Source organism: Onychostoma macrolepis, chromosome 03 (genome assembly GCF_012432095.1).
Source record: "Onychostoma macrolepis isolate SWU-2019 chromosome 03, ASM1243209v1, whole genome shotgun sequence".
Taxonomy (NCBI): Eukaryota; Metazoa; Chordata; class Actinopteri; order Cypriniformes; family Cyprinidae; genus Onychostoma; species Onychostoma macrolepis.
Genome location: NC_081157.1, coordinates 47484732 through 47509835, shown reverse-complemented (window position 1 = coordinate 47509835; position 25104 = coordinate 47484732). Strand labels below are relative to the sequence as shown.

The window sequence follows — 25104 nt, the reverse complement described above, 5'->3', positions numbered from 1 at the left end:
GATGTTAAAGTTTCTTGAACTAAGATGCCAATAGAGAACCTTTATTTTTAAGAGTGTTATGACAATGACAGCATATGCCTATAGGCTATATTACTATTTGTAATAAAACAAATTCACGCCAAATCTTCACAGCCGAGAGTTATCAACAATATAAAGATCTAAATATGTTGGGAAAAACATTCTAAAATGTTTAAACGCACAAATAAAAGTGTGATTACACTCTAATAGGCCAAATATTACTGTCGTTGATTTGCAGCAGAAATCACCGCCCTCCGCTGAGAAACTTCAGGGAGAAATCCAGCAGCCAATCAGAGCGCGACCCGAAAGGCCTCTGCTGTTCCTTTAAGAGATTTTTTTTTTCCACGAATTGATTTTTTTTTTCTAGCTCCTCACACAACGAGGCTCTTTAAGCCCCGGCGCGCGACACAGAGCAGGCATTCAGAGCGCGAGCGAGGGGGCTGAACCGACGGACTCTCGCGCTGGGCGGGCGACCTGCTTCAGTGCAGTAAGACGCTTGACATTATTACCTCTCTCTCTATCACTTACTCGGTGTGGGAATATACGGCAATGCAATGTATCGAAAAACCGCTAAACGGAGAAATTAGTAGTATCAGTATTGTTGATAATATATGCCTTGCTTTGACCTTATTTCTCTACATCTGCTTGTTTAAATGTGAATTCGAGTTTTCTCTGCTGTGGTTTGAGTTTTGGTAACAAGGGCGTAATTGTAAAGAAGAAAGTTTTTTTTTCCTTTTTTTTTTCTTCTGTCTGAATTAACTGTAAAATCCTGCAGCGCTAATTTTTTTTTCTGAGCACGAAACTCTTTAAAACTAAGTTGATGTCACGAGGTATAAATTTCGAGATTTGCGTGAATGTGTAAATCAGAGACGTGTTGGGTTAATCTGCCTTAATGGGAAAAGTTGCTTAATCAGTGTTTGACACATGAACTTCGATCATCTGGCAAAAAGCTCGTTAAATGACGAATTTAATACTAAAATACTTTGATTTTAAGTAGGCTATTTGTGTCCATGTATGATGTTGCAGCCATTATACATAGCTTTTAAAGAGGTTTTTAGAATACAGCCAATATATTGGCCATTTAGCATACATTTGCTATAGCTAGTCTTTGAAAAATGTTTTACTCGCGCATTATGGAGCAAATGCTATTTCTGTCCAAATTGCTCTCCATAGCCATCAGGTGTAATTTTCTAATATGAACAGAGAAAAACGAAAAGTACAAAATCTATATAAATATGTTAAGTCTGTCACATTCCTTTCACAAAAAAAGGAAAACGTTTCATGTTACTATATTCTGATTAAAACACTGAAATTATCTCATTGGTGGAAGTTTGAATCTATATATTTATTTAGGCCTATTTATTCAAATCTGAGCAGGTTGTTTTAAATGTCTGTTATATTTGAATGCGATTGTTCCATTTAGAAGAGTGGTGTTTTGGCATGAGTGAATTAGGGGCAAATTATTGCCAAACCAGGCGTAATGATCCGCCCTACTGTACTGTGTGAATTCCTTGTCAAGAATATGCCGAAATAATCTAGCGAAAGATGAAGTGAATTAAATTTGAACAAATAAAGCAGTGGCGGATAAAAAAAAAAAAACGAGCTATAGTAAAGAGTTGTGGGTGGTTAAAACGAATCAACAGAAAGTTTCAAAGTTCTCTCAAACAGTCGCTTTGTACTGAAATGAGTTTAACGGAAAATAGAGCAAACCCAAAAGCGCAATTGGGCTACTTAAAGAAATTGGCCAATACCTGTGTTAGCCTACTAAAAACAAATTAAGTCTCACGAGGTGCATAATAAGCTATTTTTGTCCCAAAAAACGTCTATTTTACACACAAGTCAATCAGAAAGATATAATTAAACGTCTGTATTCCCGCGAGCCAATGTGATTATTAAATTAATATTAAATGAATCTGTTATCACAGAAGTGAAGTCACCTATGTCTGATCTTAATTAACACTGGTGTCGGATGGTTTGTTGTTTTTGTGTTCGGATGAGATTCGATCCACTCTGACAACAGTAGCTAATTCAAGTTCAACTTTGCGTGACAAGTCGCATCTCTAGAGTTCTTGCCGTTTATAAAACAGTAGCTATTTGTTGTGTTCACTTAAGAGAAAAGCTGATTTTTTGATCGATCTTCAGTCAGACTTGTACAAGCAAAATAAATAATTTATCATAATGATCACACGCATAGCCTATATTCACTGCTGCTTGCTTGAGTTTTCAGAAACACACTGCCATGACTCGGTGTATTTGTCTCCTGGTTATAAGTCGTCGCTTGTGCTTTCACCGACAAACACTGTGTAATTCAGCTGCCCACAGCAGCGCCGCTCCGTGTTTATCCAGCAGCGGGGCGGAATGAAGCCGGTATTATTCCAGCACTTTCTCTCCCGGGAGCTTGAACAAACCGCCAAACCTTCAACAGTAGCTTGTTAGCAGAAGTGAAGCTAAAATAACACACACACACACTGAGGCGAACTGACGCCACCGTATGATTGCTGGAAAAAAGACGAATTCAAAATAAAGTCAAAGCCTCAGTGTTTGTAGCAGTTTTTCCTGAACAGGTTTATCTTGTTCGTGAGGCGTTTGGGTTATGAACAGCAAAGAGGCTGTGCGGTTATATCCCATTACAACTCCATATTCATATTATTACCCAGGTAGTATACCTCTGCAAGATGTCTGTTAAAGATCGCTTGATCTGGAAAGCATCTGCGGTGTACAAACATCTGACAGACGTCTGTAAGATGTCAGTTTTACATGCATTCTAAATCATCTTAAAGACATCTAATAAACATCTATTTGACATCTGATAGGAAACGTCCAACAGACATATTGCAGATGAGCAAACACTCTAAAAAAATGTCTTACAGATGTAAATGCAGAAGACAAATGGATGTCTCAGTGATGTAGGTGTGCTATCAGGGTGTACATTGAGAAGATATACTTTACAAAAAAATGTAAAGGTAGCGTGACAAATAACGATAAAAGTACCTTTGTTTGTTTTTGCAGGTTTTTCAGCACATCTACATCCTAAAGAAGACGGCGAATGGATTCAATCTGAAAGAACGGAGATCGTGTAAAAAAAAAAAAAAGCGTTCCTTGGAGGACCTAAAATACATATTTAATAATAATTAAAATATTGGCCACTTGTTTAGAGACAAAATTCGTTTTTAGTGAATAAACTTATATAAGACTTAATAAATAAATAAAAAGTAAAAAAAAAAAAAATAATAATAATAATACAGAGGCCCTGTGAGGAAAAACTAGACCTACTGCAGACACCTGTGGCCGCAGAGCGAGAAGACCGATGTCGGCGGAGGAGCACAGTATGTCAGAGGTGGAAATGAGTCCCGGGGTCTCGGACGACGGTCACTCCATGTCCCCCGGTCACTCGTCCGGTGCTCCCGGCGGGGCGGACTCCCCTCTTCCCGGTCAGGCGTCTCAGATGCCGGGCGTCGGTGATGATGCGACCGGTGTCTCCGCCGGGGTGTCGGTGAAGTCCGACGAAGACGACGACCGCTTCCCTATCGGCATCCGCGAGGCGGTCAGTCAGGTGCTCAACGGCTACGACTGGACGCTCGTGCCGATGCCCGTGCGCGTGAACTCGGGCAGCAAGAACAAGCCGCACGTCAAGCGGCCGATGAACGCGTTCATGGTGTGGGCGCAGGCCGCGCGCAGGAAACTGGCGGATCAATATCCGCACCTGCATAACGCCGAGCTCAGTAAAACACTCGGAAAACTCTGGAGGTGAGAGCAAAAAGTTACTTTTGACCCGTGTGTCCCTTACAAAAGATGCTTTGGCGCCACCATGGTGCAGTGATGTTAGTGTCATGGTATATTTATTCATATACACTAGTCAACATTTGAAGTGGATCAAAACCTTTCATCAAAGTTGTCCTAAAACCAAAATGCGTTCTTGTCTTAGGACAACTTTGATTAACTTTTTGATCCACTTCAAATGTTGACTACTATATAGGCCTATGGTGTTGAATGCACAAATTCATATTTTTATCGTATAGCCTAGCACACCAATGGTAAGTTTATGTATATAGCACATTTGCTTTACACTTGTGCTTTACATAAACATTATTTTAAAATAATTCTAAAAGATGCATATAGCCTATGGAAAAAAAAATGTATTAACAAATAAGAATAGTAATTCATATTAATTAACAACCAAATGTGATTCTGGACCACAAAAAAAAAAAAAAAAAAAAAAGGCATGGGGTCATTTTTACATCATATGAAAGCTGAGTAAATATGCTTTCCATTGACGCATTGTGTGTTAGGATAAGACAATATTTGGCTGAGATACAACCGTTTAAAAATCTGGAATCTGTGGGTGCAAAAAAATCTAAATATTGAGAAAATCGCCTTTAAAGTTGTCAAATGAAGTTCTTAGCAATGCATATTACTAATAAAAAAATAAGGTTTGATATATTTATGGTTGGAAATTGACAAAATATCTTCATGGAACATGATCTTTACTTAATATCCAAATAATTTTTGGCATGAAAGAAAAAAATCAATAATTTCGACCCATACAATGTATTGTTGGCTATTGCTACAAATATACCCATGTGACTTAAGACTGGTTTTGTGGTCCAGGGTCAGGATCTCCATCAAATCAAAGTGACCAAATTGAAAGTCCATCTGCACATTCTCAATCCCTTCACTGTCATAAACCACTCAAGAAACAGCCACCATGAATTCATTACTGTAATTCTATCAGTTAATAATTGATGCTGCAGTTTAATGGCTCTCTTTGGTTCTGCTGTCGATCTGATGGCCACACCTCACTGTCAGCCTTATATTATCAGCACACCCCTCCGCTGATGTTGTTAACTCGGCCTCTGGCTTTGAGTTTCTCAGGGGCTTTAGCTCAGAATAATCATTCCTTCAACATGCCAGATTAGAGGGACAAATCCCTTCAGGAGCTGCTGTGGAAAAGAGCACAAACACACACATACACAGGCCACAGTCTGTAAACAGCACTATTAACCCGAGCTGGAAGGCCAACTTCAGCTATTACGGTGTGTATTTTTCTAAAATAGTTTATTTTCATGAGAGAGCGAGTGTTTGGTTCTGCTGGATTTATAGATGCAGTCGCTGAATGAAAGCGTCTCGCTCTACAGATGACAGCATAACAGGTGGAGAATCAAACCGCAGAGTTCATTCAGACACCAGCTGGAATATCAGACAGAAAACTGATCGTCTGCTCATGTTAAACTCTCAGAGGAGAAATCTGAGCCAGATTCAGTTTTTCGGCATTTAACTTGTGTTTTTGCATACTGTAAATAAGGGTAAGAAAAATATGTAGTAAACACATTTAAACAAAAACATAAATTATAATATTAAAACTTAACAAGCCCTGATGAGCTGTTGAAATTCTGTAGATTGAAATAAGATTTTATTGTCATTTTGTCTGAGTGCCTGCCCTTTGAATTTATTGTGATGATACAGGATTAAATTCTCTTCTTTTGTCCAGTGATTGGGTTACGGTTTCATTATTAAATATTCTGGTATTGCATTTTATACTGTGCAAAATCTAATCTTTTTATGCATATGTGTGTTTCAGGCTGCTGAATGAGACGGATAAGAGGCCGTTTATCGAGGAAGCTGAGCGCTTGAGGAAGCAGCATAAGAAAGATTATCCCGAGTACAAGTACCAGCCACGTCGACGCAAGAACGGCAAACCGGGCTCCAACTCCGAGGCCGACGGCCACTCTGAGGGCGAGGTCAGTCACAGCCAATCGCATTACAAAAGCCTGCACCTGGAGGTGGCACATAGCGGGGCCACAGGATCACCGTTGGGTGACGGACACCATCCTCATGCTACAGGTGCGCTACACCTGCCTACACTGCTGTTAAGACATCTGGGGTCAATTTTATTCATCAAGGATGCATTTAATTAATCAAAAGTGACAGTAAAGACATTTATAGTGTTAAGGCCTGTTCATACCAAGCATAATGATAACTTTAAACTATCATTTCAAATTTAAGAGAATAGCAGAGTTCAGCCACGACTATAACGATAACGATATAGAGGAAAGATATTGTTGGGATCACTTTCAGAAAGATTTTTTTTTTTTCAGCTGATGAACAATAAAACACTGACAGCTAATCAGACTTCATCAGACTTCATTCAAATTTAAAGGGCTTGTGCATTTGAAATAGCAGGTGAAATTGTGGAGGAGCAAACAGACATTACACAGCAAACAGAGTAACATAAAACATAAAATTACCTCACTAGTTTCGCCAACATTGTCTTGCCTCTTCTGAAGTTGCAGTTGAAAAGACTACGTATTGTTTTTATTCCACTACTCTGACTACCTTAGAAATCAGATAGATTACGCTAGATTCACTGTTTAGATGCGCTTGAAACGTGCATGCTGAGGACATCTACTGGTTGAAGTTGCGTAAATTCAAAAAGAAAAACAAAAACAGACAGCTATCGTTTACTGGTGTGGACACAAATATAGTTATCGTTGTATTTATAGTTATCGCTCTTGGTGTGAAAAAGCCTTTAGAATAAATGCAATAAATGCAGCCTAGGTGAGAAAAACCCTTCAAATACATCAAAAGTCTTACTGACCCCAAACTTCTTCCTCTAAAATCATCCATTTGTTCCTTCAGGTCAGAGTCACAGCCCTCCGACGCCCCCTACCACCCCTAAGACGGAATTGCAGGGTGGTAAATCCGGAGAGGGGAAGCGTGAGGGCGGAGCCTCCAGGAGCGGTTTGGGGGTGGGAGCAGACGGAAGCTCCGCCTCCTCATCCGCCAGTGGAAAACCGCACATCGATTTCGGAAATGTGGACATTGGCGAGATCAGCCATGATGTGATGGCCAACATGGAGCCATTTGACGTGAACGAGTTTGACCAGTACCTGCCGCCCAACGGGCATCCGCAGTCGTCGAGTGGCACCGGTGCCGGGTCTTCGGCTTCGCCGTACACTTACGGCATCTCCAGCGCACTGGCGGCCGCTAGCGGTCACTCCACTGCCTGGCTTTCCAAGCAGCAGCTGCCTTCCCAGCAGCACTTGGGATCAGATGGTGGGAAAACGCAGATTAAGAGTGAGACGCACTTCTCCAGTGACGCAGCAGCTGCGGCAAGCGGATCGCACGTCACCTACCTGCCACACTACAGCGCCGCCTTCCCTTCGTTGGCATCCCGTGCGCAGTTTGCCGAATACGCCGAGCATCAGGCTTCAGGCTCATACTATGCCCACTCTAGCCAGACTTCTGGCCTCTATTCCGCCTTCTCCTACATGGGCCCTTCGCAGAGGCCCCTGTACACCGCCATTCCAGATCCTGGCTCCGTGCCGCAGTCGCACAGCCCAACGCACTGGGAGCAGCCCGTATACACCACCCTATCTCGACCGTGATGCAACGTTCTGGTTTCGTATCCAGTCGCTGAAGGGTCCGACAGAAGTGTGACTGAAAATCATGACAAACACTCACCTGCACCACAATCTACACAGACAGAAATCTGAGAGAAACTTGTGTGTGTGGAGATCTGCAGGGAACATATTCTCACGTGCCTCAGGCTTATAAAACCTTCACGACCCGACACAGATTCACTCAACGCCAGATGAAATGAAGGAGGCAGAAATTTGACACCAGTGGTCCTTCATGAGACATATTACCAAAGTTCTGAGACCAAAACATTACAAAAATCCAACAAAAATTGGTGCAGTTTCTGAACTCTGTTTGGTTTGGCAGTAACACTCAAACCATACATCGACCCGCTCAACTTCACTCAAATATACATACACGCAAACAAACTTACACCGATGCTATTATCTGTACATCCATGTGTTTTTTTTTTAATTTGTATGAATGAATAATCTCTTTTTATTAACCAAAATAAGGCCATATTGTTTTTATCAACAAATAATGACGTGTTTTCGTTGTTGTAATCTTTTCTATTGTTGTTACTCTTGTTATTTGTGTTGCCATAACTACACTGAAAAGTCTTCACCACTGTCTAGTGTTTGTTAATGACATTTGTGTTTTATGACTTTCAGAGTGTGTAAATATCAGTGCCAGGATGCGATAATTACGCATTTTTACCTATTACTCCAAACACATAGGCGGAGTACTGTAATACAATGTTTCCGTCACATCGGATTTAGCCTAATTATGAGTTTCTGGTACATAAATTACCTTTTTTAGATAACACCATCAGTGCCTCAGTCCATCGGCTACTGTTCGTCATCACTGAAAAATTCGAATTAAATCACACGGATCTATTTTCAGGGTGCGAACTTTATTAGCCGTTAGCCTATAGGAATATTTGTATGCCCACGTGACAATTTAATACGCGATTTTGAAAGAGCAACGTTTTGTATTTCGTGGAAATAATGTCTGTTTCAGAACATTGCCCGGTTCAAGATTTTATTTTTTAACAAGAAATAAAACATTGCGGTATTATTTCGTAAAGACAGTCTGTTACTGTAAACTTTTAGTTATTCAATGTTTTCTTCCCTTTGGTACTTTTATAGTTTTCGCCCTCTTTATTAGTATTATTCAGAAACAACAAACAAACGGCTTTCTTGTTATATATTACAGAATATTATTTATATTTGTTGTTTTTGTTCGTTATTTTTTATCAGTAGCGTTTTATTCTGATGTTGGAAACTTTGTGTAATTTTGTGGTGGGTAAAAGTGTTGTTGTTTTTCTTTATCAGTGTAAATAGAAGAGAGCAGTGACTAACTTCCCTCACTTTAAATAAAGCTGCAGTCTGTACAATCGCGTCCTTGTGTTCATACTTACCTGAATGTTCATTTTCTTCTTCCACTTCCCTTTTTTTTTTCTTATCTTCTCCACCTGTAAGATCAAGACAAATCATGTCAGTTTTAAGTGCCACATATTTAATACTCAATGAATTACTGACTATGTTCAGATTAGCACACTACAAAAGTAGGCTATTATTTATTACTATTTCAATGATTATAAAAATATGTAGAAATAGTTTTCATTTAGAAATTGGTAGTAAATTCACAACTCACTCAAATAATTGCAAACGGCAAGTAGTACATTAAACGTAAATTTTTTAACGTAAAGTTAAAAAGTTTTAGTTAATAATTTCTTCAAAACAGTTCAATAATGTTTTTATGGTGTATTTAATAGATATTACCCATGTATTTCAACAGAATACAGTAGCCTATGTATAAAATATATTGCTTTTTTGCATTTAAGTCATATACCAAACTGCATGCTGTATAATAATGCAGTATGCTTGATTTGATATATTTCCATATGCAACACAATGAAGTCATGTGAGAGCAATATAGTGTATACTAAGTATGTGTACATGCATTATGCTAGTATTCCACTCTAAACTAATTCAGTGTGAGCTTGTAGGTTTATTCTGATTGGCTGAAACCAATATCATGACAGCGCACATCTCAAATACCTCTACATTTCTGCATTAATACTGTGTGTGAATGCTGTCCTGCATGTGTGTGTGCTGAGAGTGGAGGCTGATTTCTAATTCCCCTGATTTAATCATCTGTGTGATACTTTGGTTAAACAAAGAGACTCATTCAGCTCTGGCTGAGCGAAGGGAGGGGGGTCTGGCCTGCAGTTTCACTGGATACAAAGACACACACACACACACACACACACACACACACACACACAAACACTGCAGGTCTCACTGCAACAGGATTTGGACATTCCTAAACAGTGTGCATGAGAGAGAGAGAGAGAGAGAGAGACAGAAAGATGGAGATAGACAGTGTGAAGTTAGACGAGTGCAAACCAGATCCTGAAAACATGTTTAATTTTCTGCTTCTGTATCATCATACAATTGTGAGTCCATGAGTCACAAGGACAAAATTAATTTCCCATAAGCCACTGCAAATGTGTGCTCAGAAGTGAATCTGTGCATACTATTTACTGAATACTGTATCGTGGCTGAAATGAAATCCAGTTACATGAAGGGTGTGGAAACAACATAACTGTATTTGACCTTTCTATAACATGCATCAATGATGTGCGCTCAGTTTAACCTTCCATTTCCAGATTTCCAGTGTGAGGAATGAACTGCAGTGACATCTAACATTAATTTAAACCACCTTTTAGACTTGATGTGGAATGATAAAATAAAATAACTAATTAGGCTAAACAAGCAACTTATTGAGGTCATGTATATAATATAGTATATACTCTTTGAAACAAAGTTTATTGTTGGGTATTGCATACTATTTCACAAACTGTTTTTTAATAGTATGCATTAAACTAGTATTTCATTCTGAACAGTCACTGAGAGTACATACTTTAAGGGCGTAGTATAAGTAGCATGAATTGGGACGCAGCATAAGTATTCATAAGTACTGAAAAAAGCCCCCGGATGATCTAGCCTACTACTTCTGGAGAGATTCTGAAGCGCGCATTCGATGGACACTTTACTATCCCATGAGGCCACGTAGTTCATATTTACAAAAAGCTTATTATTTCATTTTTGCAATCATTTAATATTTCTACATTCAAATGCTATATTTAAACTTAACTTATTCAAAATCAATCTGTGGATTTTGTTGACAGAGATTTCATTTGATTGTTAACAGTCAACGTTTTTTTTTTTTTTTTTTTTTTTAATTTGATTAAATTTAAGAATCTGACAAAAGAAGACATATGACAATAATGTTTATAATCCTAATGTATCAACTGAGAGAGCACGTTTGTTGTAATATAATGACTATTTAGCATTAGGCTACATCTAAACTTTGACTAGGCTAGACATGTTGTATATTAATTATAACGCATATCTAAATTTGTGTGTATTTTGTGTTACTCCATAATAATATTCTAGTTGAGGGTATTTGCAGTGTTTAAGGGGCCCCAACATAACCTCAAGCCCAGGGGCCCCTGCCCCCTAAGTCCTGCCCTGCACGTATAGGGTTGCCAATGTATTTGAGGCATCAAAGGAGCGTTCTGTATGAAAGCCATGCTGAACACAGTTTGTCCCATATACAACATGACCACCTCCTAGACCAGGGGTAGGCAACGTCGGTCCTGGAGTGCCGCTGTCCTGTAGGGCCCGTTTACACCTGGTCACTTCATGCGTTTTCTCTGATCGGATATCTATCTGATTTGTTATAACGTTTCCATTTACACTTGGCCACATAAATATGCCTTCGCAAAACGGATATAAATCCGTTCTTCAATTCCCGCGCTATATGCAAATTTAACGGACTTCACCTCAATGAAAGAAATAGATATGCGCTGCATTTTATTCATTATCAGCTAATTTCAATATCAGAGACCGCGACAGGACAGAGAGCGACATCAGCACTGGAAAGATAGGTAGTCTCACTACTTTTAATGAATATGATTGTGTGCTGAGCGTCTGTGACTTACTTTCAGCTTCATTAGCGGCAATTTGCGCGTCGGCTTGCTGGAGAGATACTCAGCTACTCATCCGCAGTGATGCTTGTTGTATTAGCGCTGTCATATCTGACTATAACATGCCATATAGCCTATAAAACGCTCTCTCACACGTTTATTATTTTAATATTTTGGGAGGAGTAAAATTAGCATATGTGGTTTCAACAACCTGATGCATTTACACTTGTCCAGTTTCGTCTGGAATGCGGCCCAGACCACCTCCTGAAGCGGTTTGAGCTATCGGATTTATATCCGTCTCGAATGCGTTTCGGAGGGCATTTACACCTGGTATTTTCACCATCGGATAGCTATCAGAAACAGACAAGACGCATGAAGTGTCCAGGTGTAAACAGCCCCGTAGAGTTTAGCTCCAGCCCTAATCAAAAACACCTGAACAAGCTAATCAAGGTCTTCAGAATTACTAGGGCTACACGCAGGTGAAGTTTTCTTCAGGGTTGGAGCTGAAATCTGCAGCAGATTGGCCCTCCAGGGAAAGATTTGAGGAACCCTGCTATACACACACAATACAGAAAGTGCGTTTGTAACGGTAGCTAGTTTATTCAGAATAAGAACTTACTCTGAGATTAGCTTATATGTGATTTCAGACGCACAGACACCGCTTACGGACATTTCTCCATCCACAGGAAGACACCAGCAGAAGTTCATCCACCTAGAAAAGTAGTTTCACCTCAGAAGGTGAATTCAGACACTTTAACCCGCGCAAACAATGAATATTCACATTTAGATCCCGTCGCTCGTGCGTCAGTTAAGTGGAAACGGTTCGCCATCACTGATTAATTCGAATCAAATCCCGCCAAACACTTTTAATGGCGCGAACTTTATCAGACTTAATTTTCAAGAAACATATTTTATTTCTGCATCAAGGGTCATTCCAACAATGTTCTGACAAGGTTAAAAAAATAAATAAAAAAAAAAGACACGTTGAATGTTTATTAAACGTTTTCCTTCCTTTGTTAGCTACTTTTACAGTTTACACCACTTTATTAGTATTATTCAAAAACAAAACATAATTCTACATTCTAACGCCCCCGTTTCTACAAAATATTGTGATGAACCACTTTAAATTAAATGTTGTGTAAACTCATGCAGTTTAAACAGTGAATCTACAGATAATGTCACATTGTTTCGCAACAGTAATGAGAAAACAAGAGCACAGCGTATAATTTTCTACAAAAAAAGTTTAATATTGCATGAATAAATGGAACGAACATTAAATAATGAAATTGAGAGTGCGCTCTTCCTCTTTGCGCTGGGTGTTTGTCATGCGTTTCTGCTGCCCTCCTGCGGACAAACACATGAACTGCTGGATGAAACATAAAGCTCCAGAGCAGAAGACATGAGATCTGTGCTGTAAACACTGCTGTGACACACAGATCTGATGCGGCTCTGAGTGTGTGTGAGATTCTCAGTCAGTAATGATGAGCTCGTCGCAGCCCCAGTCCTCATAACTCCCGTCTGGCAGATACCGGCGGATGATGATAGGGATCTTCCTGCTCCTGATCAACACACAAACAACATTAAAACACATACCACACACAAAAACACTAATTCTGAGAATGTGTCAGTGCCTTTGTCCATACACTGTTAAAATAATTTTACTCTATAATCAAAATTTAAATTAAAATCAAGAAGTAAAAAAAATGTATATATATCTCCCCCCCCCACAGAAAAGTATTGTTTTTATTACAAAACATACAGTTCTTTAAATGTCTGTAATTACGTAAATAAGTAAATCATGAATAATTAATCAAAACTTTAATATATCAGTAATGTAATAACATGTTTTGTCGTACTTGAGCTCTTTCATGGCGATCTGCAGTGGATCCGTCTCTCCTTCCAGCTCCACCATCACCGGCGCACACATCCTGTCACACAGGAAGTCATGTCACTGATGATTAATGCAGCATCATGAGCATTTTTTTAGTCCGCAAATCTCAACTGTCTGATACTTCATATCTTCAAATAAACTATATTATCGTCCAGCTCTAAACTGCTTTACGTGACTTCAAGGGGAGACACTGCAGGCAAAAACAGTTTTTTTATGCACCTGTCAATTTTGAGATTTTGGGCTTTTTGGTTTTTCATAAAGTGTTTTTTCAGACTAGTAGAACGAAAACATCCAAAAGACACTCTTAAGTGTTTCTTTTATAGCACTTTATCTATTTGTGTCAATAGATTTCAATTACAACACATATTTTTAAAGGCCGTTTTCTCAAAATGAGTTTTTTCTCCTACACTGAGCCATAAATCTCCACTTCAGTAGCACTTACACACACCAAACATTACATTTTTATTCCTGTCTATATCCTGAAGGTTTTTACAGAGGGATTTGTTCATATATAATTTGCTTGATTATATACAACATTTTAATCTCCCCAAAATTGTCAAAATATAGTGTTTTCTGTCTGTTCTAAGTATTTTCTGAATTATGGAGTGACAAAATGAGATACCCACAATTCCCTCTGTAAAAACTTTAGACTGCAATATGTCAAAAAAAAAAAATAAACAAGAATTTTGAAACTGACTTCATCCAGTGTTTAGATTTTTGTACTAGAAATGTATGCAAATTAGTGCATATTTCATTAAATAATGCCTCATTTGCATATTTAAACCTAACATTTTAGAAAACTTGTAATACAAAAAATGTTTGCAATTATCAATGTAATCAATCAACTAGGTAAGTAAGGCGATGACTATTAGTGAAAAAGATTTAATAAATACTGTATTAGTATATTAATTACACTCTTGTGTACTTCGTGTAATATAAATTTCATCATCAGAATTGTAAGGTGGCGACACTGAACCAAACCCCTGATTTACTCAAAAAACCACCAGAAGAGAGAACAACAAACACACAAACCGCTGGAGACGCAACACAAGCAGACGGCTGCTCTGACGAGCAACTCTGAGACTCTAGCAGAACTCTAGTTGAGAAGATCGCAAAGACATTTTTATCACTCGTAATATCAAGAGGTAATATTCTGGTGTATGTGTCAATGCTATCAAATGGAGTTTACTCTGAAAGGTTATGCGCTTGGCTGTATATACGCTAGTGTTCACTTCAAAACAGAAGGGTGTGTTGTGTTTGAAGGGTCAGAGGTCACTCACGCGATCTGCAGCGCTCGTGTTCCCAGCACTCGCGCTCGCTCGTATTTGGTCATGTAAGGAGTGGTGATTCTCTTCTGATTGGCCTGCTGTCCTTCACCTGCCGGCAGGATCTGGACGTTCTCCTGATCCTCCTGCACGCACACACACACACACACACACACACACACACACACACACACACACACACACACACACACACACACACACACACACACACACACACAGAGAGAGAGAGAGAGAGAGAGAGATAAGACTGTCAGGAGAGACTGACAATGATGCACTTCAACAACCAAACTTCAATTGAGATAATGAGCTGAAAAACAACAGAAACTAAACTACTTTCATTACAAATACTTCCCAGATGTCAATAAGACACATTTAGAATAATTTATAAAATATGTACTACAAATGCTAACCTGTTGTACTCTTATTATACAATTTTTGCATTACAATAATGAATGTTAGGGGTCTGACTTGACTTATCTGTCATCAATACGATATCAAAAAAGGAAAATTTTAATGGATCTATAACATGCACCTAATCAACCCAAGGGGGATTGAGATTCTGAGTTGAAAAACTATAAAAACTACATTAACATCTTCATTAGAAGTACTTAAACTCACATGTAATGCAATCATCCATAGTGTGGCAATGCAAGGAAACAAACCTTACTGGTCCCAAAATAGGCTTTATATATAATGCTAAATTCTTTCTGATCTATATTAGTCACTGATCGCTTGTCAGAATATAAAACACTCCTCAGCAGGACTTTAAAGCAGTTTTCTTACATCTTCGGCGTTCTCCAGATCATCCAGAGGCTCTTCATCTTCACCATCGTCGAAATCTCCATCATCAAAACTGAGCAACAAAACACAGAATCCTCAGATAAATACATAAACGAAAGATCTCACGACGTTAAATCTTGACATAATCCTGTTAAAATAGAGTTCATTATATACACTAACGTTACAGGTTTATTATGATCTGAACGTGTTGTTTTCACACTCACAAACTCGTAAACATCTCATAAAAACTGTAACAGACGCATTCAGAACTCACTTGTCTTCGTTGTCAGACATTATTACTGTCTCGTGTGTCGTAAAAACTATTTAATTGTTAAATTCGTAGATAACTCCAGTTTATTGTGGAGTCTCACGGAGAATCGACTTCAGGACGAGTCGAAGCGTGGAATGAACTTCCGGCGGTGCTGCAGTGCTACACAGTCCGTACAGAAACACCAGCATTAAACACTGACGTTCCCCAACCAACCGTAAGAAAATAAATAATAAATAAATACATAAATAAATAACACTCCTTTAAAAATTTATTTATATTATAAATGACACTTGTTTGCATTTGCTTAGTAGAATATCATTGAATACGTTTGTTGTGTTTTCTTTACATTAACAGTTTTAACCATTAGTTGGTTACAAAGTGAGTTGCAAAAGGGATTCTTCAGTGTGAAGTTATTTATTGAATTTTTGTTTTCTGTTGAACGGTAGAGGCTATAATAGACATATGGCTTTAAATGCTCATTGTTTTCAAGTGATTAGGTGTGTTCGACTTGAAGCGGCGCTGCGGTGAATGATCAGTGTATGAGATCAAAGTACCGCGAGAGCGATTTGAAAGCATAAGGATCCGTCTGCTCTATTATCGCTCTCGTGGTACTTTGATCTCATACACTGATCATTCTGCGCAGCGCCGCTTCAAGTCAACCACACCTATTATAAACAAGTATTTCGTCACAAACTCCGCCCACACAGATTCTTCCTGCTTTTATGAACGGAGTGACAAACCTCGACATGCAGGTAGCCTGTCTAATTTAATTTAAAGACACTATATGGACCACAAAGATTGAGTAAATATGATATGCGACACAAATTGACGATTTTAGTTATATTAGAAGTGTAATTGTAACTGTATGAGTTGCTGAAATGGTTGGTTTCATATGCTTCAGAGAATTATAAACACAATCTAAAATCGATCATATATTTTAAGTGCAAAATGTGCCTTTTCAATCAGTTGTTATGAAATCTAAATCTTTTATAGCCTAATTGTTGCATTTTATTCACACGGATAGCCTATTTTGTCATTAAATCAAATTTTTTGTGTGTGTTAATGAAGTACAATCAGTAATGTCTGAGAGGATGATGAACACAGATGTCAGGAGTCAGAGAAGAAGAAGATCAACTCATGACTGAAGAAAGAACAGAATATCAACATGGCCAGCAGAGAAAGCAGAGGTGAGAGATTAAATAACTATTAATAAATATGAACATCAGCAATAACAGTCTGTGAAAGAGATCGGCAGCAGAGAGCGACGACAGCGACTGCATCTGAAACACACGATCAGGACAGTGAGTGTGAGACAGAGTTTGTATGAGTATGTACAGGTTTATGCCTGTGAGGGTCAAATGTCCTCACTTACACACTGAAATATCACAACAAACGACTATGGACATTTGACTGGTCCTTACTAGTTTAGGTTACTGTGATGGTTATGTCTGCTAAATAAATGAATGTAGATCATATAAAGAACATCTGAAGTTAATTTACTACAGGTGAAATTTATCTTTGTTCATTTGTGAGATGAAACCGTGGACAAGATTTGTGTAAGTTCTACTAATCAAAAATGTATTTAAAGTATAAAAAAAAAAATCCACATTTCATTGTAGGCTACTTAAATATTTAATAATAAAAGGGTATTTAACCCTTTCGCACGTGAGTTTAAAATATTCCAGCTGAGCCCCCTGCGTGAGTTATTTTAGAACTTATAGCCTTATTGTTTCCATGGCGACGCGTCATGCTTGTCATGTGACACACCGCAGCCCTAATAGTGCTGTATGACACATGGATTGCTTTTATTTCGTTTTTCCTTTTTTTATTATTAATATTCACAAACATACTCGCTATATTACGAAATATCTGATATTCCGATTCTGAAATATGTGCAAGTAAATGTGTTTGGTTGTTTAAACACTTTTATAATGACCGTGTTAGTTGATCTATACCGGGTGATGGGCGCCGCCATGTTTGTTTGCGCTGAATCCCAGCTGTGGGATTTACAACACGTAAATTCATCCTCTCCTCCCGAAACATGTTAAAGTAAGTCTCCAGTAAACTGGGAGAAGAGCAGAGTAAACTTTATTGTTACATACACTATGTGTATATGATATCAATAAAACATGTCGTCAGATTATATTTGTAAGGATCATTATTGCTGCTTCCATAGACATCAGCGCATATTTTACAAACTATAAATGTGTGGTTTTGCTAGTACTTATGTGTATTTAAATGTCTGAAATCTAAAATAAGCATTATATGGTTGAAAACACTGAATAAGTGATAATATGACAAGCGCTCGCGCGTCTGATCTGGCTCCGCGCCAGAAAGCACATTTGAATTCAGCAGTTGATGACGTGACGCACTGAACGTGCTTATCACACCAGTGTGATCGTACGCTCCAGGGACCAGCCAAGACTGATCACACCGGTGTGATCATACGCTCCTGGGACCAGCCAAGACTGCTCACACCGGTGTGATCGTGACGCCCAGGGACCAGCCAAGACTGATCACACCGTGTGATCGTACGCCCAGGGACCAGCCAAGACTGATCACACCGGTGTGATCGTGCGCCCAGGGACCAGCCAAGACTGATCACACCGTGTGATCGCACGCCCTGGGACCAGCCAAGACTGATCACACCGGTGTGATCGTACGCTCCTGGGACCAGCCAAGACTGATCACACCGGTGTGATCGTACGCTCCAGGGACCAGCCAAGACTGATCACACCGGTGTGATCGTACGCTCCAGGGACCAGCCAAGACTGATCACACCGGTGTGATCATACGCTCCTGGGACCAGCCAAGACTGATCACACCGGTGTGATCGTGACGCCCTGGGACCAGCCAAGACTGATCACACCGGTGTGATCGCACGCCCAGGGACCAGCCAAGACTGATCACACGGTGTGATCATACGCCCTGGGACCAGCCAAGACTGATCACACCGGTGTGATCGTACGCTCCAGGGACCAGCCAAGACTGATCACACCGGTGTGATCATACGCTCCTGGGACCAGCCAAGACTGATCACACCGGTGTGATCGTACGCTCCAGGGACCAGCCAAGACTGATCACACCGGTGTGATCGCACGCCCTGGGACCAGCCAAGACTGATCACACCGGTGTGATCGCACGCCCTGGGACCAGCCAAGACTGATCACACCGTGTGATCGTACGCCCAGGGACCAGCCAAGACCGATCACACCGGTGTGATCGCACGCCCTGGGACCAGCCAAGACTGATCACACCGGTGTGATCGTGCGCTCAGGGACCAGCCAAGACTGATCACACCGGTGTGATCGTGCGCCCTGGGACCAGCCAAGACTGATCACACCGGTGTGATCGTACGCTCCAGGGACCAGCCAAGACTGATCACACCGGTGTGATCGTACGCTCCTGGGACCAGCCAAGACTGATCACACCGGTGTGATCGTACGCTCCTGGGACCAGCCAAGACTGATCACACCGGTGTGATCGTACGCGTTAAAGGGTTAAACATTCATTGTCAGTCATGTTTCTGAGTGTTTGTGAAATTTCAGCAGCCTCTTTGTTTTTCTAAGTTATATGATGTCTAGTGTTCATAGTGTCCTATTAATTGTCAAACACTGTTCCTAAATGGCATAAATCACACTGAAGGCTCAGAATTAAAATAAAGCTGATAAAACATATAGCGTGAAATGATGTGCTTCATATACTTGATGAAACACTGAATATGTTTCCTGTGTATTGAAAGACCAGTATACCTTGTTAATATACCTTATATTATTACACCATTTTACTTGGTTTAAGTTTATGTCTCTAAAAATACTGGTTTATGTGTGTTATGTTTACTGTGGTAACACTGCAAACTCTTTTAGAGAATCAATAAATCTGACCTTTTTTAATAACTCAACGTGTTTTGTGGTTGCTATTAGTTATTGCGTCGTATCTAACAGTGAAATGTAAGTGTTTTTAATTTCTACAGCTGCTGTCCGCGGTTCTGCTCACAGGAGAAGACAGAGCAAAGACAGACCAACAAGAATAAGTAAGTCAAGAGTATTGATGACCATAATGTACACCATGCAACACACGTTTTGCTTGATCTACAACACTTTTAGTCCAAATTTATTCCTGCTGGTGTACTTTCTGTGATAGTAGAATGCTACAGTTCTTGGTGTCGTAACACATTACTCGTGTGTTTCAGTGAGCAATCTGAGGATTGTCCTGCTGGGTTCGAGCGTGTCAGAAAACAGTATTGTGGGAAACTACATATTAGGACGAGCAGCGTTTGACAGTGAAGCTCCTCCAGATGTTATAGAGAGAGTCGGAGGAAGACTGAAGGACAGACATGTGATCATCATCAACAGTCCTCAGCTGCTCCAGACAAACATCTCAGATCATCAGATCACACAGACAGTGAGAGAGTGTGTGAATCTGTCTGATCCAGGACCTCATGTGATCGTTCTGCTCCTCAAACATGAGCCGTGTTCAGCAGAAGATCAGGAGTGTGTGGAGAAAGTGCTGCGCTCTTTCTCTGAGCAGGTTTATCAACACACCATGGTGATCACCACACAAGAGCCCACTGAAACCAATGACATCCTACAGAAAATCATTCAGAAGTGTGCAAACAGACACTTCAGTCTTCAGAGGAGCAGCTCTCCTGATGATCTTCTGAAGACGTTTGAGCACGTTGTGAAAATGAATGATGGACAGCACCTGAATTGTGAAGGTTCACAGTATTTATCAATGGAGAAAAAGACCACAGGAAGACGTGAGTGTGATGATGTTTAATAGTTTGTAGTAATAAATTAACTTTTTTTTTTTCATTTGAATCTTTTTCTACTTACAGTTGCAGAGTGTGTGAAGCTGAATCTGGTTGTGTGTGGGAGTGATGGCTCATTAAAATCCTCCATATCAGAGCTGATCCAGCAGCAGACAGACAGAAGATCAGACGAGGAGCTTCAGGATCGTCAGATCAGTCTGGTGGAGCTTCCAGCTCTGACTCGCCTCTCAGAGGAGGAAGTGATGCATCAGACTCTCCGCTGTGTGTCTCTCTGTGATCCTGGAGTTCATGTTTTTCTCCTCATTATTCCTGACACTCCACTCAATAATGAAGACAAAGCAGAAATGGAGGAGATCCAGAGGATCTTCAGCTCAAGAATCAACAAACACATCATGATCCTCATAAAACAGAATTCAGAGCATCAGACAGAAGAACTCAGTGAAGAAACACAGTCTGTCATTCAGAGGTTTGGAGGACGACATCATTTCTTTGGTCCCAAAACACAAGTGTCCACACTGATGGAGAACATTGAGCAGATACTGGAAGAAAACAGAGGAAATGTTTTCTCCACAGAGACATTTCTGGAGGCGCAGATGAAAAAACTGATGAAATTTGAAGAGATGAAGAAGAAAATCCATTCACCGGAGACTCATTTACTCTTACAAGGTAATGAGCAGAAAATCAGCCTTAAATTATGGAGCTAAAAAAAGACAACAAATGTGAATGTTGAAATTTGAATTCTATTTTTATTCTACAGTGTTGTATACATTTATACATTTCAACAATAGAACTGCAAATTTCAACATTCTTTTCAATTAAAAAATTCTAATTTTTGAAACTCAAACATTCCAATTGTACAAAAACAAGGTCAAAAGTCAAGCTTCAGTGTTTCACAGGAAAGACTGATTATTAGAATATTCAAACTGATGTTAGGATGAATTAATATGGCAATTTCTGAAAGTAAATTTATCTGTTGTCTGTCTGATTCCACTCATCATCTAACTACAGGCATGGGGTCAGTTGTGCCAAAGATTATTAAGCTATTATGGAAAAGGAAATAAGACACTACACTTCATAGTTTGAATTGGTATACATATAACAAAGATCATATTTGACTCTGAAATGAAACCAGTGAAAAGTATCTCACCTTACCTGATCCTCCTCTTTATCTTGACATTTGAATACATGAAAACATTTTGTTAAATTTCAATATTGTTCTGTTTTTAATTTTCAGTTTCAAGAGAAAACACAGATGATGAACTGAGGATTGTGCTTCTGGGAAAAACTGGAGTTGGGAAAAGTGCAACTGGAAACACAATCTTAGGAAGAGATGCTTTTAAGGCAGAAGCATCTTTTGAATCAGTAACTAAAGAGAGTCAGAGAGAAACATCTGAAATCAACGGGCGATGTGTTACTGTGATCGACACTCCAGGACTGTTTGATACTGAACTGAGTAATGAGGAGATCCAGAGAGAAATCAGACACTGCATCTCCACGATCCTGCCTGGACCACATGTGTTTCTCTTACTGATACCACTGGGACGATTCACTAAACATGAGGAAACATCAGTGAAGATCATCCAAGAGACATTTGGTGAGAAATCTTTAATGTTCACCATGGTGCTCTTCACCAGAGGAGATGATCTGAAGAACAAAACCATTGATCAGTGTTTGGGAAATCCTGGATCTCCTTTGATGAAGCTGATTGAAGCGTGTGGAAACAGATTCCATGTGTTCAATAATAATCAGACTGAAGACCGAACACAGGTGTCTGATCTACTGCAGAAGATAGACAACATGGTGAAAGAAAACGGAGGGAGTTACTACTCATGTAAGATGTTCAGACAGATGGAGAGAGAAAAACAAGAACAACAGATGAAGATCCTGATGGACAGAGTCAGAGAAAGAGAAGAAGACATGAAGAAACTAGAAGAAGAGAAAGAGAGAATGAAGATGATGATGGAGGAAGAAACACAGAACCGTGAGAAAGAGAGAAAGAGAAGAGAAGAGGAACTGAAAAGAGAAATAAGAGAACAAGAGAAACATCAGAGAGAGATACGAGATGAGATGAGACGAGAACGAGAGACATTTAGACAAGAAATAGAGGAAATTAGGCTAGAAAAGGAGAAAATAAAAGCAGAAAGAGAAAAACTTAAGACTGAATACGATACAGAAATTGACAGACTGATGAACAGAATAGAGAATGAAAGACAGAATCATGAAACGGAGAGAAAGATAAGAGAAGAAGTGTTTAATGAAAGAGAAGAACAATACAAAACACTTACGAAAGAGAAAGAAGAACTGATGAAAAAACAAGAAGACGAGAAAGAGAGAAATGGTGACGAAAGACAGAGAAGAGAAGATAAATTCAGAGAGCTGGAACAAAGATATCAAACACTAATGAAAGCGAAAGAAGAAAGAGAGGAAAAGATGCGTGAGGAGATGAAGAGAGAACGAGAGGAATGGGAGAAACAGAAACTAGAAGAAAAGACCAGAAGAGGAGAAGAGGATGAGAAAAGAAGAGAGAAAGAACAAAGAGATTGTGATGAATTTAATCAGAGATTGAAATTAGAGAGAGAGAGAATGGAAAGAGAGAAAGAAGATCTTCAATCTAAACATGAAGAAGAAAACAAAATTAAGATCCTGATGGAGAGAATGAACAGAGAAAGAGAAGAACTGATGAAGAAACATGAAGAAGAGAAAGAGAGAATGAAGATGATGGAGGAAGAACGACAGAATCAGGACAAAGAGAGAAAGAGAAGGGAAGAGGAATTCAGAGAAAGAGAAGAACGATATAAAAGACTAATTAAAGACAGAGAGGAAAAGGAGAGTAAACTGCTTGAGCAGATGAAACAGGAACGAATGCAATGGGAAAAACAGAAACAAGATGAAAGACAGAAAAGAGAGGAAGAGAAGAAGAAAAAAGAAGAAACAGAAAAACAGAAATCTGAATCTGAAAGTGAAGTTAGTGATCTCACAACCGGTAAGTTGAAAAGATAATTCCATTAGTTATTTTTTAAATTCTGTAAATGATCAATAGTATCTACTACTTGCATCTCTTAATCTCAAAACAAACTCTGCTCGTCCATGCTTTTAAGCGTCTCGATCTCAGAGTCTGTGAAGACCATCAGTATGCAGTAATCAAACACTGAAATATAAGCAGAACTCAGCTGAAGAGAATCAGAACATACAAGCAATACAATCAACGACGTTCAGTATCTCTATATGTAAAGCTTTGCTTTTATTGTAAATATTTATTTAGTTTTTTTTTTTCATTTGTGAATCTTCATTTCATATTCTAATATCTGTGTGTTTGTGTGTGTGTGTGTGTGTGTGTGTGTGTGTGTATGTGTATGCGTGTGTGTGTGTGACTAATAGACTTAAAACTACACACAGTTTCCCAGTCCTGTTTCTGGAAGGAATGAAATGTCCAGTCAGAACACACCTGATTAAACTCATGAGCTCATTAGTGGACACAGTTCCTGAAAATGCTTTATTAGATAAGAGAAACATATAATATGTGCACTGTTGGAGGCTACAGGAACAGGGTTGTGAAACACTGCACTAAAACACATCTGAAGTAAAACACTATTTAAGGGATTTGATTTGAAATGTTATATTACTGTAATAATTAATGGTTACCACGGTAAACTGTTTCAGGTGTGTTTTACACCAGGTTGATGTTTTTTAATTCTAGGTCTGAATTTGGTCTTGCTGGGAAGAAAACAAACTGGAAAGAGTGCGTCAGGAAACACAATACTGGGACGACAAGCTTTCCTTTCAAAGAAAAGCTACACTTCTGTCACACAAGATATTGCTGTTGCATCTGGAACTGTTGGTCACATTCCAGTCACTGTTTATGACACACCAGGATTCTGTGACCCAGAGCTGAGTGAAGAAGAGATTCAGCAGAAGATTGAAAAGGTTCTCCAGAAATGTGAATCTGGTCGCTGTGTGTTTCTGCTGGTCATCAAAGTTTTCAGAGTCACTGAAGACGAGAGAGAAACTGTGGAGAAGTTTGAGAAGCTGCTGGGAGAAGAACGCTTGAAGAAAACCTGGATTCTCTTCACCAGAGGAGACGAACTGGAGGAAGAAAACATGACAATACAAGAATTCATCAGTGAAACTGAACCACTGAAGAAACTAATTCAAAAATATGATCAGAGATACCATGTGTTTGACAACAAGAAAGAGGACACACTACGCAAGTTCAAGAGCTGCTTAGAAAAATACTTAAGCCATACTGTCACACAATGGGTGAGTCTTTTATAGCAATGTTAAATATAATGGACCCCCCTTTAATCAAAAATATTTGCAGTGAGTGGAGTTTAAAAAAAATGGTATTCAATCTCTGTTTCTTTTTATACAGTTGGAGAAGACAAACTGAAACTGAATTCACTGAAGAGAAATATACCAGAAAATGTTGAAGCAGTCACTCCTGCTGTTAGTCTCTCATCCAGACGGATTGTTCTTCTGGGTAAAACTGGTGCTGGGAAAAGTGCAGCTGGAAACACAATACTGGGACAGAAAGAGTTCAGAACTGACATGAGAATGTATGCAGTGACCAGTGTTTGTTCTGAAGCTCACACCACTGTTTCAGGCAGATCTGTGTCTGTAGTCGATACTCCTGGATTCTTTGACGCTGAGATGAGGTCTGAAGAGTTAATGACAGAGATGGCAAGAAGTGTTTATTTATCCAGTCCTGGACCTCATGCTTTTCTCATTGTGTTTCCT

At 39.3% G+C, this 25104-nt stretch overlaps 3 protein-coding genes across 7 annotated transcripts; 2 read left to right on the top strand and 1 right to left on the bottom strand.

Moving 5' to 3' along the window:
- The first annotated feature begins 376 nt into the window (after window positions 1–376).
- Window positions 377–8772, top strand: sox10 (SRY-box transcription factor 10). 4 transcript variants are annotated; one of them, XM_058768887.1, is made up of 4 exons: window positions 377–505; window positions 3028–3765; window positions 5597–5859; window positions 6655–8772. In XM_058768887.1, exons 2-4 carry the CDS (start codon window positions 3326–3328, stop codon window positions 7401–7403), a joined length of 1452 nt encoding a protein of 483 aa, XP_058624870.1. In that variant the 5' UTR covers window positions 377–505; window positions 3028–3325; the 3' UTR covers window positions 7404–8772. The 4 variants fall into 4 exon arrangements, with proteins under 4 accessions (XP_058624870.1, XP_058624872.1, XP_058624871.1 ...); XM_058768889.1 differs by lacking the exon at window positions 377–505 and adding an exon at window positions 516–2924; XM_058768888.1 differs by lacking the exon at window positions 377–505 and adding an exon at window positions 516–2928.
- A 3822-nt stretch (window positions 8773–12594) lies between these two features.
- On the bottom strand, window positions 12595–15779 carry polr2f (RNA polymerase II, I and III subunit F). The gene is made up of 5 exons (XM_058769271.1): window positions 15603–15779; window positions 15332–15401; window positions 14543–14673; window positions 13228–13299; window positions 12595–12930 (listed from the first exon to the last, which is right to left on the bottom strand). The coding sequence occupies exons 1-5, from the start codon at window positions 15620–15622 to the stop codon at window positions 12840–12842; spliced, it is 384 nt and encodes a 127-aa protein (XP_058625254.1). The 5' UTR covers window positions 15623–15779; the 3' UTR covers window positions 12595–12839.
- Window positions 15780–16226: 447 nt separating this feature from the next.
- LOC131536352 (GTPase IMAP family member 8-like) lies at window positions 16227–24897 on the top strand. Of its 2 annotated transcripts, none has more exons than XM_058769231.1 (8): window positions 16227–16351; window positions 16668–16786; window positions 19573–19632; window positions 19792–20358; window positions 20437–21036; window positions 21605–23353; window positions 24068–24627; window positions 24740–24897. In XM_058769231.1, exons 2-8 carry the CDS (start codon window positions 16765–16767, stop codon window positions 24755–24757), a joined length of 3576 nt encoding a protein of 1191 aa, XP_058625214.1. In that variant the 5' UTR covers window positions 16227–16351; window positions 16668–16764; the 3' UTR covers window positions 24758–24897. The 2 variants fall into 2 exon arrangements, with proteins under 2 accessions (XP_058625214.1, XP_058625213.1); XM_058769230.1 differs by having other exon boundaries at window positions 19555–19632.
- The last annotated feature ends 207 nt before the right edge of the window (window positions 24898–25104 follow it).